Source organism: Salvelinus namaycush, chromosome 3, assembly GCF_016432855.1.
Source record: "Salvelinus namaycush isolate Seneca chromosome 3, SaNama_1.0, whole genome shotgun sequence".
Taxonomy (NCBI): Eukaryota; Metazoa; Chordata; class Actinopteri; order Salmoniformes; family Salmonidae; genus Salvelinus; species Salvelinus namaycush.
The window spans coordinates 85,537,422-85,558,162 of record NC_052309.1 but is presented as its reverse complement, the minus strand read 5'-3'; the positions used below and the strand labels follow the sequence as shown (position 1 = coordinate 85,558,162).

At 48.2% G+C, this 20,741-nt stretch overlaps 1 protein-coding gene across 2 annotated transcripts in view; it reads left to right on the top strand.

Moving 5' to 3' along the window:
• LOC120041481 (cytohesin-1) overlaps window positions 1-20,741 on the top strand; it is a 66,294-nt gene that overhangs the window by 28,051 nt on the left and 17,502 nt on the right. For both annotated transcript variants that reach the window (XM_038986418.1, XM_038986419.1), the window contains exons 2-6: window positions 6,782-6,864; window positions 13,166-13,230; window positions 15,485-15,551; window positions 16,371-16,489; window positions 17,688-17,768. In XM_038986418.1, coding sequence (XP_038842346.1) covers window positions 6,782-6,864; window positions 13,166-13,230; window positions 15,485-15,551; window positions 16,371-16,489; window positions 17,688-17,768 — 415 coding nt within the window. The remainder of the gene's footprint in view (window positions 1-6,781; window positions 6,865-13,165; window positions 13,231-15,484; window positions 15,552-16,370; window positions 16,490-17,687; window positions 17,769-20,741) is intronic.

Below are 20,741 nucleotides of genomic sequence, written 5' to 3'. Positions count from 1 at the left end.
GACTCCCAGTCCAGGCTGAGTGGAGAGCTAACATGATGCAGCCCAGACTCCCAGTGCAGGCTGAGTGGAGAGCTAACATGATGCAGTCCAGACTCCCAGTACAGGCTGAGTGGAGATTTAACATGATGCAGTCCAGACTCCCAGTACAGGCTAAGTGGAGATCTAACATGATGCAGCCTAGACTCCCAGTACAGGCTGAGTGGAGATCTAACATGATGCAGTCCAGACTCCCAGTACAGGCTGAGTGGAGATCTAACATGATGCAGTCCAGACTCCCAGTACAGGTTGAGTGGATATTTAACATGATGCAGTCCAGACTCCCAGTGCAGGCTGAGTGGAGATCTAACATGATGCAGTCCAGGCTGAGTGGAGATCTAACATGATGCAGCCCAGACTCCCAGTGCAGACTGAGTGGAGATCTAACATGATGCAGTCCAGACTCCCAGTACAGGCTGAGTGGAGATCTAACATGATGCAGTCCAGACTCCCAGTACAGGCTGAGTGGAGATTTAACATGATGCAGTCCAGACTCCCAGTACAGGCTGAGTGGAGATCTAACATGATGCAGCCCAGACTCCCAGTACAGGCTGAGTGGAGATCTAACATGATGCAGTCCAGACTCCCAGTACAGGCTGAGTGGAGATCTAACATGATGCAGTCCAGACTCCCAGTGCAGACTGAGTGGAGATCTAACATGATGCAGCCTAGACTCCCAGTGCAGACTGAGTGGAGATCTAACATGATGCAGTCCAGACTCCCAGTACAGGCTGAGTGGAGATCTAACATGATGCAGTCCAGACTCCCAGTACAGGCTGAGTGGAGATTTAACATGATGCAGTCCAGACTCCCAGTACAGGCTGAGTGGAGATCTAACATGATGCAGTCCAGACTCCCAGTACAGGCTGAGTGGAGATCTAACATGATGCAGCCTAGACTCCCAGTACAGGCTGAGTGGAGATCTAACATGATGCAGTCCAGACTCCCAGTGCAGGCTGAGTGGAGATCTAACATGATGCAGCCCAGACTCCCAGTGCAGGCTGAGTGGAGATCTAACATGATGCAGTCCAGACTCCCAGTACAGGCTGAGTGGAGATTTAACATGATGCAGTCCAGACTTCCAGTACAGGCTGAGTGGAGATTTAACATGATGCAGTCCAGACTCCCAGTACAGGCTGAGTGGAGATCTAACATGATGCAGTCCAGACTCCCAGGCTGAGTGGAGATCTAACATGATGCAGTCCAGACTCCCAGGCTGAGTGGAGATCTAACATGATGCAGTCCAGACTCCCAGTACAGGCTGAGTAGAGATCTAACATGATGCAGCCCAGACTCCCAGGCTGAGTGGAGATTTAACATGATGCAGCCCAGACTCCCAGTGCAGGCTGAGTGGAGATCTAACATGATGCAGCCCAGACTCCCAGGCTGAGTGGAGATTTAACATGATGCAGTCCAGACTCCCAGTACAGGCTGAGTGGAGATTTAACATGATGCAGCCCAGACTCCCAGGCTGAGTGGAGATCTAACATGATGCAGTCCAGACTCCCAGTACAGGCTGAGTGGAGATCTAACATGATGCAGTCCAGACTCCCAGGCTGAGTGGAGATCTAACATGATGCAGTCCAGACTCCCAGTGCAGGCTGAGTGGAGATCTAACATGATGCAGCCCAGACTCCCAGTGCAGACTGAGTGGAGATCTAACATGATGCAGCCTAGACTCCCAGTACAGACTGAGTGGAGATCTAACATGATGCAGCCCAGACTCCCAGGCTGAGTGGAGATTTAACATGATGCAGCCCAGACTCCCAGGCTGAGTGGAGATCTAACATGATGCAGTCCAGACTCCCAGTGCAGGCTGAGTGGAGATCTAACATGATGCAGTCCAGACTCCCAGGCTGAGTGGAGCTCTAACATGATGCAGTCCAGACTCCCAGTGCAGGCTGAGTGGAGATCTAACATGATGCAGTCCAGACTCCCAGGCTGAGTGGAGATCTAACATGATGCAGTCCAGACTCCCAGTACAGGCTGAGTGGAGATCTAACATGATGCAGTCCAGACTCCCAGTGCAGGCTGAGTGGAGATCTAACATGATGCAGTCCAGACTCCCAGGCTGAGTGGAGATCTAACATGATGCAGGCTGAGTGGAGAAGGCACAGTGCTTTTGCTCTATTAAGGGAGACATTGGCTGCGCTGACAGACTTGATCCGTGAGACACATTTGACAGTAGTACCTAAAGTTACAAAAATGATTATACTGAACCATTTTTCATGTTCTAGTATGGAAAAAGTAGTGAAGTGTGGGTTTACCATGCAACACTAGAAGGGACAAAACAACAAGACAACAATTGGACCTGGGTACTCCTACTCAATATGGCTGACATGATACAGGAAACTCTTTTCTAGGGAGCTTTGTGTCAGGAGGACAGTAAAACTGTTTCTTCACACTGGTTTCCAGACACACACACACACACACACACACACACACACACACACACACACACACACACACACACACACACACACACACACACACGCAGACACACACACACACGCAGACACACACACACACGCAGACACACACACACACACACACACACACACACACACACACACACACACACACGCAGACACACACGCAGACACACACACGCAGACACACACACGCAGACACACACACACACACACACACGCACACACGCACACACACACACACACACACACACACACACACACACACACACACACACACACACACACACACACACACGCAGACACACAGCTCTGCTGCTTCCCCTACTGTGGCAGCAGGGGGAATCTTTAATGTTCGTTATATACCAGTGGCCTGATCAGTGACAGTCAAACAACAGCAATCACAGGCCATATTCCCCCAGTATCCCGACACAGTTCCTCTCAGCAATTAGTTCAAGTGGAAGGGTTTTCCCAACCCCCCCTCTCTCTTAGGGTGTTTCCCAAATGGCAGAGTATTTCATTTATAGTGCACCACTTTTCAGTAGGGCCCAGGTCTTTATAGTGCACTATAAAGGCTATAGGATGCCATTGGGGACACCTGCTTATATTCTGAGAAGGGAAGTGAGTGTGACATGGCACTGATGTCACAACAGGAACGGACTACTCCCTCATGTGGTTTTCTGATGTGAAGCAGAGTGTTTGACCTGCAGCTAGGGCTGTGTTTCTGCTACGGCCCTGAATAGCCTGCCATTTAAATGTCTGGGGAAGAGGATAGCTATAGTGTTATAGGAGGAAGGCCATAGTTAAGGGATGCCTTGCTCTCTCTCTGTCTCTCTGTCTCTCTCTGTCTCTCTCTCTCGCTCTCTCTTTCTCTCTATATATATCTCTCTCTCTTTAATTCGTTCTCTCTCTGGGTCTTGTGGTGTTCTTCTAACTGTCCCTACCAGTCAAGACAGGAATGCAGTGGGTGGTTGTGTATGTTGTTTCCCCAGATGCATCCACCCAGTATGACTTCTCTGTCAGGATGAGGACTTCATTTCCTGTTGTGTCTGTTAAGCACACAGCACTGCTGTGGCTTTACTCAGCGTGACATTCACTTGGACAATCCATGGAAGATGAGGCCCATGAAATGTAACACGCCATGAAGTAAAATCTGCCCTATTGGATAGGATTCCTACCCGGCCTATCAGCAGCAGCAGTGTGTGTGTGCGGTGTGTGTGTGCGCTGTGTGTGCGTGTGTACAGTATGTAAGGCCAGGTATCAAATACATACTTCGTCTCAAGGAGATTCTGACTGCCTGCATAAAGAAATAAAAGGCCATTCTAGTATTTATTTAGCTGTGTGTCTAACAGACATGGTCAATGTCTTAGCCTTGGCAGGTGATAGACAGACAGACAGACAGACAGACAGACAGACAGACAGACAGACAGACAGACAGACAGACAGACAGACAGACAGACAGACAGACAGACAGAGAGAGAAAGCAGGTGGTTGTCATGGATACTTTGAGAGTCTAAATCCCTCTCTGGTCCTGGGCTTGTTAGTCTTCTAGTGAGCCCCACCGGGGTCAACCACAGCCCATGATCTTTGACCTATGAACCTCCAGCTTATGATCTCCTGGGTGTTGATGCAGGAGAGGGGTCACCAGCGGGTGCTGTTCACACCCCCATAGAGAGAGGCCGCGGGTACAGGGAGCACCTTATCGTCTGTGTTTCAACAGGAAGTTGATCCATTGGGTTTGAGAGACTCAGACATGGATGATGGATTGTTGAGGAAAGTGTGTTGTCTCAACATGTATGAAATGATTTGAGCTGGGCTGAGTCAGTGTCTGGGTTTCAGATGGGTTCAGAATCCTCTGTTACAGGGTCCTGTTGTTGTGTTGTGATGGTGTCACCTTTGGTTAGTGCTGTATAGACATGACTCTCTCCTTGACTTTCAATGGCCCTGACACACACACACACACACACACACACACACACACACATAGAGCAGCCCAATCATTCAGGACAGCTTGCTCCTCCCTCAGTCCTTGGCCCGGGGAAGCTAATAATAACCGTAGAGGCAGTGACAGTGCTTTGAGATATGCCACGCTACTGCTGGCCTGGCACTGCTGGCCTGGCACTGCTGGCCTGGCACTGCTGGCATGGCACTGCTGGCATGGCACTGCTGGCCTGACACTGCTGGCCTGGCACTGCTGGCCTGACACTGCTGGCCTGACACTGCTGGCCTGGCACTGCTGGCCTGGCACTGCTGGCCTGGCACTGCTGGCCTGGCACTGCTGGCCTGGCACTGCTGGCATGGCACTGCTGGCATGGCACTGCTGGCCTGGCACTGCTGGCCTGGCACTGCTGGCCTGGCACTGCTGGCCTGACACTGCTGGCCTGACACTGCTGGCCTGGCACTGCTGGCCTGGCACTGCTGGCCTGGCACTGCTGGCCTGACACTGCTGGCCTGGCACTGCTGACCTGGCACTGCTGGCCTGACACTGCTGGCCTGGCACTGCTGGCCTGGCACTGCTGGCCTGACACTGCTGGCCTGGCACTGCTGGCCTGGCACTGCTGGCCTGACACTGCTGGCCTGGCACTGCTGGCCTGACACTGCTGGCCTGACACTGCTGGCCTGACACTGCTGGCCTGACACTGCTGGCCTGACACTGCTGGCCTGACACTGCTGGCCTGGGCTTGTATTTGACTTGGACTGAGCTGGTACACACATACCAGAGGAGTATGCAGTATAGAGCATGTCTAGTGTGACCTGGAGGAGCCACAGACCATTACAGAACCTTTGACTTCATCCTGTTTGTTGCCCTTTGTGGTGTTGGTGGTGGATGTGATGTCACACGTGAGGCGGCGTGGTTTGTTCTCCCCTGTCTAAAATCATTTGGCTTCAATTGATTTCATTTTGGGCCCTTGGTGGTGTTGTAGGGCGGCCTTTACAACCCACTTGTAAATGAATCTGGGGAAACACTGTCTTATTGCTTCGCTGTGATGTGCTGTGGACTTGACTGTTCTTGGAGTGTTTGTAAACATGGTGGGGCAGTAGGCTTCCGGCAGGCTGCTCTGTACTGCTGGGAAACCTCAAGTCTTTCTCTTGGAGTGTTTGTAAACACGGTGGGGCAGTAGGCTTCCCGCAGGCTGCTCTGTACTGCTGGGAAACCTCAAGTCTTTCTCTTGGAGTGTTTGTGAACATGGTGGGGCAGAAGGCTTCCGGCAGGCTGCTCTGTACTGCTGGGAAACCTCAAGTCTTTCTCTTGGAGTGTTTGTAAACATGGTGGGGCAGAAGGCTTCCGGCTGGGAAACCTCAAGTCTTTCTCTTGGAGTGTTTGTAAACATGGTGGGGCAGTAGGCTTCCGGCAGGCTGCTCTGTACTGCTGGGAAACCTCAAGTCTTTCTCTTGGAGTGTTTGTAAACATGGTGGGGCAGAAGGCTTCCCGCAGGCTGCTCTGTACTGCTGGGAAACCTCAAGTCTTTCTCTTGGAGTGTTTGTAAACACGGTGGGACAGTAGGCTTCCGGCAGGCTGCTCTGTACTGCTGGGAAACCTCAAGTCTTTCTCTTGGAGTGTTTGTAAACATGGTGGGGCAGAAGGCTTCCGGCAGGCTGCTCTGTACTGCTAGGAAACCTCAAGTCTTTCTCTTGGAGTGTTTGTAAACACGGTGGGGCAGTAGGCTTCCGGCAGGCTGCTCTGTACTGCTAGGAAACCTCAAGTCTTTCTCTTGGAGTGTTTGTAAACACGGTGGGGCAGTAGGCTTCCGGCAGGCTGCTCTGTACTGCTGGGAAACCTCAAGTCTTTCTCTTGGAGTGTTTGTAAACACGGTGGGGCAGTAGGCTTCCGGCAGGCTGCTCTGTACTGCTGGGAAACCTCAAGTCTTTCTCTTGGAGTGTTTGTAAACACGGTGGGGCAGTAGGCTTCCGGCAGGCTGCTCTGTACTGCTGGGAAACCTCAAGTCTTTCTCTTGGAGTGTTCTCCCCCTGACTGGCTTCTAATGTAAGCTAAGGCCAGGATGTGCAGGAAACCATATCTTCTTCTTAGCTTTCAGTGTTTTTGTCGGTTATCGATTGTCTTACTTCCAAAACAGACCTCTCACCCTCTCCTCTAGTTATTTCCTTCTCTCTCTTCCTCTCTTTCTCCTCGTTCTTTCTCTCTAGGCTCCCAGACCCTACTCAGAGCCTTCCATCTCTTTTTGATAGGTTAGTCTCATTACCCTGCCTAAGGGAACAGGTAGGCTACAGTGAGAACGATAGGGCCCAGGAAGGTGTGTTCTGTGAGTATTTTGGGATAACCCAAACCTAACCTCTCTCTCTCTCTGTCCCCACAGTGCCAGACGACCTTACCCCTGAGGAGCAGCATGAGCTGGAAAACATCCGCCGACGCAAGCAGGAGCTGATGGAAGACATTCAGGTACGCTGTGTGTGGGGAGGAGGAGAGAGGTGTGTGTGTGTGTGGGGAGGAGAGAGGTGTGTGTGTGTGGGGAGGAGGAGAGAGGTGTGTGTGTGTGGGGAGGAGGAGAGAGGTGTGTGTGTGTGTGGGGAGGAGAGAGGTGTGTGTGTGTGGGGAGGAGGAGAGAGGTGTGTGTGTGTGGGGAGGAGGAGAGAGGTGTGTGGGGAGGGGGAGAGAGGTGTGTGTGTGTGGGGAGGAGAGAGGTGTGTGTGGAGAGGAGGAGAGAGGTGTGTGTGTGTGGAGAGGAGGAGAGAGGTGTGTGTGTGTGGGGAGGAGGAGAGAGGTGTGTGGGGAGAGGAGAGGTGTGTGTGTGTGTGGGGAGGAGAGAGGTGTGTGTGGAGAGGAGGAGAGAGGTGTGTGTGTGTGGGGAGGAGAGAGGTGTGTGTGTGGAGAGGAGGAGAGAGGTGTGTGTGTGTGTGTGGAGAGGAGGAGAGAGGTGTGTGTGTGTGTGGGGAGGAGAGAGGTGTGTGTGGAGAGGAGGAGAGAGGTGTGTGGAGAGGAGGAGAGAGGTGTGTGTGTGGGGAGGAGGAGAGAGGTGTGTGGGGAGGAGGAGAGAGGTGTGTGTGTGTGGGGAGGAGGAGAGAGGTGTGTGTGTGGGGAGGAGGAGAGAGGTGTGTGTGTGGGGAGGAGGAGAGAGGTGTGTGGGAGAGGAGGAGAGAGGTGTGTGTGGAGAGGAGGAGAGAGGTGTGTGTGGAGAGGAGGAGAGAGGTGTGTGGGGAGAGGAGGAGAGAGGTGTGTGGGGAGAGGAGGAGAGAGGTGTGTTTGTGTGGGGAGGAGAGAGGTGTGGGGAGAGGAGGAGAGAGGTGTGTGTGGGGAGGAGGAGAGAGGTGTGTGTGTGGAGGAGGAGAGAGGTGTGTGTGGGGAGGAGGAGAGAGGTGTGTGTGGAGAGGAGGAGAGAGGTGTGTGTGGAGAGGAGGAGAGAGGTGTGTGTGGAGAGGAGGAGAGAGGTGTGTGTGGAGAGGAGGAGAGAGGTGTGTGTGTGTGGGGAGGAGAGAGGTGTGTGGGGAGAGGAGGAGAGAGGTGTGTGGGGAGAGGAGGAGAGAGGTGTGTGTGGAGAGGAGGAGAGAGGTGTGTGGGGAGAGGAGGAGAGAGGTGTGTGTGTGTGTGTGGGGAGGAGAGGTGTGGGGAGGAGGAGAGGTGTGTGTGTGGGGAGGAGGAGAGGGGTGTGTGTGTGGAGGAGGAGAGAGGTGTGTGGGGAGAAGGAGAGAGGTGTGTGTGGGGAGGAGGAGAGAGGTGTGTGTGGGGAGGAGGAGAGAGGTGTGTGTGGGGAGGAGGAGAGAGGTGTGTGTGGGGAGGAGGAGAGAGGTGTGTGTGGGGAGGAGGAGAGAGTTGTGTGTGGGGAGGAGGAGAGAGGTGTGTGTGGGGAGGAGAGATGTGTGTGGGGAGGATGAGAGAGAGGTGTGTGGGGAGGAGGAGAGAGTGGTGTGGGGAGGAGGAGAGAGGTGTGTGGGGAGGAGGAGAGAGGTGTGTGTGGGGAGGAGGAGAGAGAGGTGTGTGGGGAGGAGGAGAGAGGTGTGTGTGGGGAGGAGGAGAGAGGTGTGTGTGGGGAGGAGGAGAGAGTTGTGTGTGGGGAGGAGGAGAGAGTTGTGTGTGGGGAGGAGGAGAGAGTTGTGTGTGGGGAGGAGGAGAGAGTTGTGTGTGGGGAGGAGGAGAGAGGTGTGTGTGGGGAGGAGGTGAGAGGTGTGTGTGGGGAGGAGGAGAGAGGTGTGTGTGGGGAGGAGGAGAGAGGTGTGTGTGTGGGGAGGAGGAGAGAGGTGTGTGTGTGGGGAGGAGAGAGGTGTGTGTGGGGAGGAGGAGAGAGGTGTGTGTGGGGAGGAGAGAGTTGTGTGTGGAGAGGAGGAGAGAGGTGTGTGTGGGGAGGAGGAGAGAGGTGTGTGTGGGGAGGAGGAGAGAGGTGTGTGTGGGGAGGAGGAGAGAGGTGTGTGTGGGGAGGAGGAGAGAGGTGTGTGTGGGGAGGAGGAGAGAGGTGTGTGTGGGGAGGAGGAGAGAGGTGTGTGTGGAGGAGGAGAGAGGTGTGTGTGGGGAGGAGAGAGTTGTGTTAAGATGTATTGAGGGTTACATCAGTATCAAAGCATCTTCCAGTATCATAATGTGTTCCAGACACACACTGATCCTTAGTTTTCTAAAGTACAGTAGAAGTCTGTTGGTAGGATTTGTCTCTCCCTTCCAAACCTGTTAATTCATCACCCCCAGTGCTCCATCCCTGTCATGTGAAACATACCACATTCTCCAGTCAGAGAGGCATGGTTCTTCTACATCAGAATATTTCTATCTGAGCGTTCCACAACGTTGTGCCCTGCTGAACGCAGCCCTGCTTTGGAGGGGTGGAGGTCTTGGGGGTGTAGGGGGGGGTCTAGGGGTGTAGGGGGGAGGTCTTGGGGGTATAGGGAGGATGCTTCTCAACCCTTTTTCTGTTGCCCCAGCAGGCCCTCTGTCTGTCCTCTCCTCTGCTTTTTGATGAAATATTGACTTGACTTGCCAGTTAGCTCTACCCCTGCCTTAATCCTCCAGATGCCCCTCACTGCAAAGAGACTGAATATATCCTCCAGATAGTATGGCCCATGAAGAATGTGGCATTTCCCCCCACAAAGTGCAGGATCCCCTTTAGTAACCTGACTATCTTGAGATGGAGCCTAGCTAGTTGTATGTGTACTATTTAGTGGTTGACTGGGAGTGTGAGCAGTAGGGGGACTAACAGTAGATTAATAGGGCAAGAAAAGTCAGACCTGGGTCAAATAGGATTTGTTTTCTTTCAAATACTAGGAGTGTTTGATTGAGCAAGGAATTTGAAAGACAAATACTATTTGAACCCAGGTCTTGGAAGAACGTTAAGAGCTGTAAAATGACTAGATAATTTCATTTGGTGTCACTCCTCACACACCCAGCCAGAATGGGGTTAGCTAAGTTCCCATGAGACAAGCAGAGTCCTTCATCCACCCTTCATCTACTGTGTCAGTCAATGAAGCTCATATCAAGGCAGGGAGGTTAATTAATACATGTGTTTCTTGCACTAAAATGTAACGTTGCCTCTCCATGGCATCTTTCTTTTCATTTACCTTTATTTATCCAGGCTAATCTTACCAAGAGTGCAAAGCACTGGTGACCTCTGTGGTGTGTCTGGTGACCCCGGTCATTCTCAGTAACATGGTCCTTGTGACACTCTAGCATCCCCTGGCCTGGCTGGCTGTGATGACAACACAGGAGGACGAGCGATCTCACGCCTTCTCTTTATTAGCTGTGTGTGTCCCCATGCCATCATGATGTAGTTTCCCCCTCCAGTCTCCACTAGAGGTCGACCGATTATGATTTTTCAACGCCGATACCGATTATTGGAGGATCAAAAAAGCCGATACTGATTAATCGGACGAATAAAAAATTTTTAAAAAATGTATTTGTAATAATGACAATTACAACAATACTGAATGAACACTTATTTTAACTTAATATAATACATCAATAAAATCAATTTAGCCTCAAATAAATAATGAAACATGTTCAATTTGGTTTAAATAATGCAAAAACACAGTGTTGGAGAAGAAAGTAAAAGTGCAATATGTGCCATGTAAGAAAGCTAACTTTTAAGTTCCTTGCTCAGAACATCAGAACATATGAAAGCTGGTGGTTCCTTTTAACATGAGTCTTCAATATTCCCAGGTAAGAAGTTTTAGGTTGTAGTTATTATAGGAATTATAGGACTATTTCTCTCTATACGATTTGTATTTCATTAACCTTTGACTATTGGATGTTCTTATAGGCACTTTAGTATTGCCAGTGTAACAGTATAGCTTGCGTCCCTCTCCTCGCTCCTGCCTGGGCTCGAACCAGGAACACATTGACAACAGCCACCATCGAAGCAGCGTTACCCATGCAGAGCAAGGGGAACAACTACTCCAAGTCTCAGAGCGAGTGACATTTGAAACGCTATTAGCGCGCACCCCGCTAACTAGCTAGCCATTTCACATCGGTTACACCAGCCTAATCTCAGGAGTTGATAGGCTTGAAGTCATAAACAGCGCAATGCTTGAAACACAGCGAAGAGCTGCTGGCAAAACGCACGAAAGTGCTGTTTGAATGAATGCTTACGAGCCTGCTGGTGCCTACCATCGCTCAGTCAGACTGCTCTATCAAATCATAGACTTAATTATAACATAATAACACACACAAATACGAGCCTTAGGTCAATAATATTGTCAAATCCGGAAACTATCATCTCGAAAACAAAACGTTTATTCTTTCAGTGAAATACGGAACCGTTCCGTATTTTATCTAACGGGTGGTATCCATAAGTCTAAATATTCCTGTTACATTGCACAACCTTCAATGTTATGTCATAATTACGTAAAATTCTGGCAAATTAGTTCGCAACGAGCCAGGTGGCACAAACTGTTGCATATACCCTGACTCTGCGTGCAATGAACGCAAGAGAAGTGACACAATTTCACCTGGTTAATATTGCCTGCTAACCTGGATTTCTTTTAGCTAAATATGCAGGTTTAAAAATATATACTTCTGTGTATTGATTTTAAGAAAGGCATTGATGTTTATGGTTAGGTACAGTCGTGCAACGATTGTGCTTTTTTCGCAATTGCGCTTTTGTTAAATCATCCCCCGTTTGGCGACGTTGGCTGTCTTTGTTAGGAAGAAATAGTCTTCACACAGTTCGCAACGAGCCAGGCGGCCCAAACTGCTGCATATAACCTGACTCTGTTGCAAGAGAAGTGACACCATTTCCCTAGTTAAAAGAAATTCATGTTAGCAGGCAATATTAACTAAATATGCAGGTTTAAAAATATATACTTGTGTATTGATTTTAAGAAAGACATTGATGTTTATGGTTAGGTACACGTTGGAGCAACGACAGTCCTTTTTCGCGAATGCGCACCGCATCGATTATATGCAACGCAGGACACGCTAGATAAACTAGTAATATCATCAACCATGTGTAGTTAACTAGTGATTATGATTGATTGATTGATTGATTGTTTTTTATAAGATAAGTTTTAATGTTAGCTAGCAAATTACCTTGGCTTCTTACTGCATTCGCGTAACAGTTCCTAGGCCATCATTGAAAATAAGAATGTGTTCTTAATTGACTTGCCTAGTTAAATAAAGGTGTAAAAAAAATGATCGGCCAAATCGGTGTCCAAAAATACCGATTTCCGATTGTTATGAAAACTTGAAATCGGCCCTAATTAATCAGCCATTCCGATTAATCGGTCGACCTCTAGTCTCCACCCTGTTTCACCCTCGTATGGGGCCCTGACTGGTGACTGCCAGTCTGGCCCTTCACCATCCCACCCTCCTGTCAGCTGTCAGAAAAGGCAGAATCGGCAATATCTCCATTAATCTCCCAAACATAACCCCAAAATAATCAAATGTCCTGCTCCCTACTCCATGTGTATGGAGGGCATTCACCAATGTTCCTCCCTTTTAATGTGGTTTGTAAAGAAGAAAGTGTTTTGGAAAAAGAGAGACCTGCTGCTGGGCACGTACACATCCGGTTGAGATTAGATTAGAGTGGTTAGTGTCAGTATTGGTTAGGGTTATGGGGAGACTGCATGGTGGCAGCAGTGGGCACAGACTGGGCACTGATGGGTCTGGAGGAGAAATAGAATGTTCTGGAACCTCACAATCTGTCCTGGGACAGCAGACTGAGTGTAATGCTCTGTGTGTTTGGTCCTAACCCCCCTCCTCTCTCTAATTTCCAGCGTCTGAAGAATGAGACAGCAGACTGAGTGTAATTCTCTGTGTGTTTGGTCCTAACCCACTCCTCTCTCTAATTTCCAGCGTCTGAAGAATGAGACAGCAGACTGAGTGTAATGCTCTGTGTGTTTGGTCCTAACCCCCTCCTCTCTCTAATTTCCAGCGTCTGAAGAATGAGATAGCAGACTGAGTGTAATGCTCTGTGTGTTTGGTCCTAACCCCCCTCCTCTCTCTAATTTCCAGCGTCTGAAGAATGAGACAGCAGACTGAGTGTAATGCTCTGTGTGTTTGGTCCTAACCCCCTCCTCTCTCTAATTTCCAGCGTCTGAAGAATGAGACAGCAGACTGAGTGTAATGCTCTGTGTGTTTGGTCCTAACCCTCTCCTCTCTCTAATTTCCAGCGTCTGAAGAATGAGACAGCAGACTGAGTGTAATGCTCTGTGTGTTTGGTCCTAACCCCCTCCTCTCTCTAATTTCCAGCGTCTGAAGAATGAGACAGCAGACTGAGTGTAATGCTCTGTGTGTTTGGTCCTAACCCTCTCCTCTCTCTAATTTCCAGCGTCTGAAGAATGAGATAGCAGAAGTGACCAGTGAGATTGAGAACCTGGGTTCCACAGAGGAGAGGTGAGTGTGTAACAGTATGGAATCAGGTTTCCTTAGGGTTCCTTAAGGTTCTTCAGGGTTCCTTAGTTTTTTTTAAGGTTCTTCAGGGTTCCTTACCATCTCCTATCTCTGACAGTCCAAATTGCTTTGTTGTTTGTATTCCATTAACTTAGCAAATGACTGTTGTTAAATATTTATACCTTAATGTCCAGATAGTACCAACCCTCTTCCCCTCCCCAAAACACCACGCACACACATGCACGCACACACATGCACACCGCCACATACATACACACACTGACTAGTGCTTTTAAATGTTTGATCAGCCACGCCCACCGTGATGGGGGGGGCTATTCAATAATGCAGAGGTGTTTGGGTAGAACAGACAATGGAGGGTCCCTAGGGAGGGAAGAAGTGAAGGGGTACTTTGGAGTGTGGGCCGTGGGGTACTCAAGTTGAGGGGGATCCCATTCCACCACCCACTTCTTTTTCAGACATGCACTTTTGTTTGCTCTGACCATTTACTAAGTTGTATAAAGAGCTGGAATTCAGAATCATCTGAGTCTTTATCTATCCATGTGTCAAAGACAATCAGGTGGGCAAACTGGTGTTTTTCTTTCTGTGAATAACCAACTCCTGTAGCTTTGGAAATGGGCCGTGGTTCAATAGTGGTCTGTTATAACTGACGCTGGGGAGAACTGTAGTTCCCAATGACAATAGCCAAAGGAATGCTGGGGGAAATAATGAATCAAAGAGGAAGTCTGGTGACCTTTGGCTAGCCGGGGCAAGGTGACGTAAGCATGGTGACAGTGAAGACGGAGTAGACTTTGACCTCTCGACACTCCAGGTCTGAGAAATGGGCTTTTCCAATCATGCTTATTGTTGAGTCACCATTTCATCTTGAATGTTGTCATCAGTGGCCCATTGGAGCAGTTTTAACTGCCAAGCTGATGACAAAATGTTCAATTCATGAAAGTATTATTTTAATTAATAAGTGAATGAATACATAATATTGACCCAATGTGAGATGAGTAAATAGATCATGGAGATCAATGTGTGTGATTTGAAATGAAAAGACAAATTCCAATCTACTTTTTCACTCTTTAGACGAAGTTTATATTTACATGGCATCACACAAACACTTATTCTTGGGGCTGGTTTCCCAGACCCTGATTAAGCCTAGTGCTGGACTGAAAAGCATGCTCAATGGAATATCTCCACTGAAAGTGTTTTGTAGTGCAGGACTAGCCTTCATTGGTATCCAGGAAACCAGCCCTGGCAGTATCACAGATGGGGAATACAATAATAATGTATCTCTAATTCATTTCATATTAATCAAATGGCTACCTGGACTATTTGCATTGACCCCCTTTTTTACACTCCTGCTACTCTCTGTTTATTATCTATGCATAGTCACTTTACCCCTACCTACATGTACATATGACCTGAATTACCTGGACTAACCTGTACCCCCTCACATTGACTCAGTACCGGTACCCCCTCACATTGACTCAGTACCGGTACCACCTCACATTGACTCAGTACCGGTACCCCCTCACATTGACTCAGTACCTGTACCCCCTCACATTGACTCAGTACCTGTACCCCCTCACATTGACTCAGTACCGGTACCACCTCACATTGACTCAGTACCTGTACCCCCTCACATTGACTCAGTACCGGTACCCCCTCACATTGACCCAGTACCTGTACCCCCTCACATTGACTCAGTACCGGTACCCCCTCACATTGACTCAGTACCGGTACCCCCTCACATTGACTCAGTACCGGTACCCCCTCACATTGACTCAGTACCTGTACCCCCTCACATTGACTCAGTACCGGTACCCCCTCACATTGACTCAGTACCTGTACCCCCTCACATTGACTCAGTACCTGTACCCCCTCACATTGACTCAGTACCTGTACCCCCTCACATTGACTCAGTACCGGTACCCCCTCACATTGACTCAGTACCTGTACCCCCTCACATTGACTCAGTACCGGTACCCCCTCACATTGACTCAGTACCGGTACCCCCTCACATTGACTCAGTACCGGTACCCCCTCACATTGACTCAGTACCGGTACCCTCTGTATATAGCCTCCTTATTGTTATTTATTGTGTTACTTTTTTCTTTTACTTTAGTTTATTTAGCAAATATTTTCTTACTCTGCATTGTTGGTTAAGTTCTTGTAAGTATTTCACGATACTCCTGTTGTATTCCGCGCATGTGACAAATACAATTTGATTCTATTTGATTTAATGTTGCAGGAAAAACATGCAGAGGAATAAGCAAGTGGCTATGGGCCGAAAGAAATTCAACATGGACCCTAAAAAGGTGAGTATCAAATAGACCAGGGCTGGTTTCCCAAAAGGTGAGTATCAAATAGACCAGGGCTGGTTTCCCAAAAGGTGAGTATCAAATAGACCAGGGCTGGTTTCCCAAAAGGTGAGTATCAAATAGACCAGGGCTGGTTTCCCAAAAGGTGAGTATCAAATAGACCAGGGCTGGTTTCCCAAAAGCATCGTAGCACGAACATCTTCTTCATTCTATTGAAACTAAATGCACAAAGATGATCTTAGTGCTACGATGCTTTTGGGAATCTCAGCCCAGGGTTATTCACATCTTATCCTACGAGGTCCGGACCCTGCTGGTTCTTTGTTCTACCTGATCATTATTCCACCCACCGGGTGTCCCAGGTCTAAATCAGTCCCTGGTTAGAGGGGAACAAGGAAACAAAGCAGTGCAACTGACTTCCAGGTTCAGAGTTGAATTGGAGGGAAATAGACATTCTGAATGTGTCCTGTGGGTTTGATATACTTGTGCTGTTCCAGGTTGTGGGTTTTTTGCATTACCACTGAGTCAACTCTCAGGTCTGACAATGTGTGGAGAAGTGTTTGACATTTCACGAACCACAATAACAATTGTAGTGACCTTAACCAAACGCCTAGCAACCTCATCAATTAGGAGGTTCCATCCTCTTGACATTATGGTATGGATCGTACCCGTGTTTGAATCCCGGTCGGGGTTACCCCCGATTTAGCTAAAATATGATTTCAATCTTTTGATATGCGCTGTACGGCTACAAACAATACGACCAGGAACGCCCCCGTTGTAACGAGGGTCTGACACGGGGTGTATGTTGTATTTTCTCAGGGGATTAAGTTCCTGATTGAGAACGACCTGCTTAAGCACACCAGCGATGACATCGCCCAGTTCCTGTACAAGGGGGAGGGGCTAAACAAGACCGCCATCGGAGACTACCTTGGGGAGAGGTCAGTGGGGGGCAAGATGCATGCTACGTCTCTTTATGTGGTTGTGTCGGGGGGTGTGTGTGTGTGTGTGTGTGTGTGTGTGTGTGTGTGTGTGTGTCATGTCTGTGTGTTTGTGTTTCTGTGTGTGTTATGTGGTTCAGAAGGACGTCACTTCTTTCCTGTCAAAGATGTCCCATTTCCAGATCACATACTTTCCTCTGTCAGGTCAGGCACATCCCCTTTCCCCCAACGCCCTTTTCCCCCAACGCCCTTTTCCCCCAACGCTCTTTTCCCCCAACGCCCTTTTCCCCCAACGCCCTTTTCCCCCAACGCCCTTTTCCCCCAACAGCCTTTATTAGATCCACATCTAGACCCTCAGACTTCGAAACAGAGACGTTGATTCCTTCACAGTCCGTCTGACTTTGATTTCCACTTCATCCATTCTAAATAATGTTAAGTACCTAAAAATCCTCGAATGTTGGCTGAAGCTGAAAAAACTGTCAAAGTTGAGTCTCTCCTGAAGAAATACCATCTTTTATATTAATTCAAAGCCACATAACAGGCAACACCCAATGGCTGTGCGTTGTGTGTGTTATTACCCTGGGTGCATTGCCTACCTTATAGTGCTACGGCCTGGGTGTGGTCGGCTAGTCGACAAGCCATACCAGGAAGTGGAGAGCTGAGTTGTGTTTATTAGGGCATGAACACCACCCAGATATCGTCATGGATGCTCTGCTCTGTCCAATTGGTATGAAGAGATTTCTGATTCCAGTGGGGGAGGGGCAGACTGTGTGTGTGCTCTCCCTGATTGGTCAGGAATCCCCCAGGGCAGAGCTGGCTTTGACCCTGTCAGGGATAGGTCCTGGGAGGCCTCCTGTCTATCTCAGGGGGAGTATCACTAACTCCAAAGGCCACAGATGTCAAGAAGAGTGATGTCATGATAGAGGTGTCACCTTGTGTGTGTGTGTGTGTGTGTGTGTGTGTGTGTGTGTGTGTGTGTGTGTGTGTGTGTGTGTTCCTCCCCCAGTTTTTATTGATTGTGTGAGCATATACATACGTGTGTATGTGCGTGTGTGTGTGTACGTGCATTTGTGTGTCTGGCTGTGTGTCTAAATGTCTGTGTGTTTGTCATTTTTTGTGTCTGTGTCTCAACACTCAAATAATTGAACAATGATTTCAGAAAATCATTACTAAACATATTCTATTATTTTCCCTGCAGAGATGAGTTCAACCTCCAGGTCCTCCATGACTTTGTGCAGCTCCATGAATTCACCGACCTGAACCTGGTCCAGGCCCTGAGGTAAGAGCCTCCCAGTGGGGCTTTATAACCCATTGTCCTATAGTTACCTAATGTTGTCATTATCCTCCTGAGATAGCATTGTCCTGTAGTTACCTAATGTTGTCATGATCCTCCTGATATAGCATTATCCTATAGTTACCTAACGTTGTTATTAACCTCCTGATATAGCATTGTCCTATAGTTACCTAACGTTGTCATGATCCTCCTGATAGAGCATTGTCCTGTAGTTACCTAACGTTGTCATTATCCTCCTGATATAGCATTGTCCTATAGTTACCTAACGTTGTCATGATCCTCCTGATATAGCATTGTCCTGTAGTTACCTAATGTTGTCATTATCCTCCTGATATAGCATTGTCCTGTAGTTACCTAACGTTGTCATTATCCTCCTGATATAGCATTGTCCTATAGTTACCTAACGTTGTCATGATCCTCCTGATATAGCATTGTCCTGTAGTTACCTAATGTTGTCATTATCCTCCTGATAGAGCATTATCCTGTAGTTACCTAACGTTGTCATGATCCTCCTGATAGAGCATTGTCCTGTAGTTACCTAACGTTGTCATTATCCTCCTGATATAGCATTGTCCTATAGTTACCTAACGTTGTCATGATCCTCCTGATATAGCATTGTCCTATAGTTACCTAACGTTGTCATGATCCTCCTGATAGAGCATTGTCCTGTAGTTACCTAACGTTGTCATTATCCTCCTGATATAGCATTGTCCTATAGTTACCTAATGTTGTCATTATCCTCCTGATATAGCATTGTCCTGTAGTTACCTAACGTTGTCATTATCCTCCTGATATAGCATTATCCTGTAGTTACCTAACGTTGTCATGATCCTCCTGATATAGCATTGTCCTGTAGTTACCTAACGTTGTCATTATCCTCCTGATATAGCATTGTCCTATAGTTACCTAACGTTGTCATGATCCTCCTGATATAGCATTGTCCTATAGTTACCTAACGTTGTCATGATCCTCCTGATAGAGCATTGTCCTGTAGTTACCTAACGTTGTCATTATCCTCCTGATATAGCATTGTCCTATAGTTACCTAATGTTGTCATTATCCTCCTGATATAGCATTGTCCTGTAGTTACCTAACGTTGTCATTATCCTCCTGATATAGCATTATCCTGTAGTTACCTAACGTTGTCATGATCCTCCTGATATAGCATTGTCCTGTAGTTACCTAACGTTGTCATTATCCTCCTGATATAGCATTGTCCTGTAGTTACCTAACGTTGTCATTATCCTCCTGATATAGCATTATCCTGTAGTTACCTAACGTTGTCATGATCCTCCTGATATAGCATTGTCCTGTAGTTACCTAATGTTGTCATTATCCTCCTGATATAGCATTGTCCTGTAGTTACCTAACGTTGTCATGATCCTCCTGATATAGCATTACAATGCAGTTAGCCCGGTTAGCCAATGTGAGGGAGCACTGGTTGGTCGGGCCAATTGAGATAGTATGTACATGAACGTATAGTTAAAGTGACTATGCATATATGATAAACAGAGAGTAGCAGCAGCGTAAAAGAGGGGTTGGTGGGGGGGGCACACAATGCAAATAGTCCGGGTAGCCATTTGGTTACCTGTTCAGGAGTCTTATGGCTTGGGGGTAAAAACTGTTGAGAAGCCTTTTTGTTCTAGACTTGGCACTCCGGTACCGCTTGCCATGCGGTAGTAGAGAGAACAGTCTATGACTGGGGTGGCTGGGGTCTTTGACAATTTTTAGGGCCTTCCTCTGACACCGCCTGGTATAGAGGTCCTGGATGGCAGGAAGCTTGGCCCCAGTGATGTACTGGGCCGTACGCACTACCCTCTGAAGTGCCTTGCGGTCAGAGGCTAAGCAATTGCCGTACCAGGCAGTGATGCAACCAGTCAGGATGCTCTCGATGTTGCAGATGTAGAACCTTTTGAGGATCTCAGGACCCATGCCATATCTTTTTAGTCTCCTGAGGGGGAATAGGCTTTGTCGTGCCCTCATCACGACTGTCTTGGTGTGCTTGGACCATTCTAGTTTGGTGGTGATGTGGACACCAAGGAACTTGAAACTCTCACCCTGCTCCACCACAGCCCCGTCGATGAGAATGGGGGCGTGCTCGGTCCTCCTTTTCCTGTAGTCCACAATCATCTCCTTAGTCTTGGTTATGTTGAGGGATAGGTTGTTATTCTGGCACCACCCGTACAGAAACAGGAGATAGCCTATCCTCCTGTCTAGGGTGTGTACTTGTACATCAAGCTGCCTCACTACAGAAACAGGAAGTAGATGGTTTAGCGTCCTGTCTATGGGGTGTACCTGTACATCAAGCTGCCTCACTACAGAAACAGGAAGTAGATAGACTAGCGTCCAGGGGGTGTACCTGTACATCAAGCTGCCTCACTACAGAAACAGGAAGTAGATGGTTTAGCGTCCTGTCTATGGGGTGTACCTGTACATCAAGCTGCCTCACTACAGAAACAGGAAGTAGACTAGCGTCCTTTCCAGGGAGTGTACCTGTACACCTGCTTCAGTCTACAGAAACACGAGATAGACTCCTGCTCCTATGAGCTGTTCCAGCTAGTATTAGCCAAGACGTGTGGAAGGCTACTTACTTCCTTACACACTGATACCAGCCCTAACATACTGTAATACAGCACTTCACAGAATAGTTATTAGATAGTAGTTGAGCTGTTACACCACCACCAATGTTAAAATGAAGACACACTAAGAAAACCCATCTACCAAGACAGAAGAGAACTGCAGGGCTAAATTAGTATGGCTACAACAAGTTAGCATCTGTCCCAATTGGCAGCCTTATTCCCTATAGAGTGCAAAACTTTTGACCGTTTACATCTTGGTCATTTAGCAGAAACTCTTAACCATAGCGACTTCCTGTCAGTGCATTTCACTGAGTTAGATAAAGCAAACAGGAGTTGTTCTGGCTCAGACAAGGCTTACTTACTTTACATGAGAAACAAT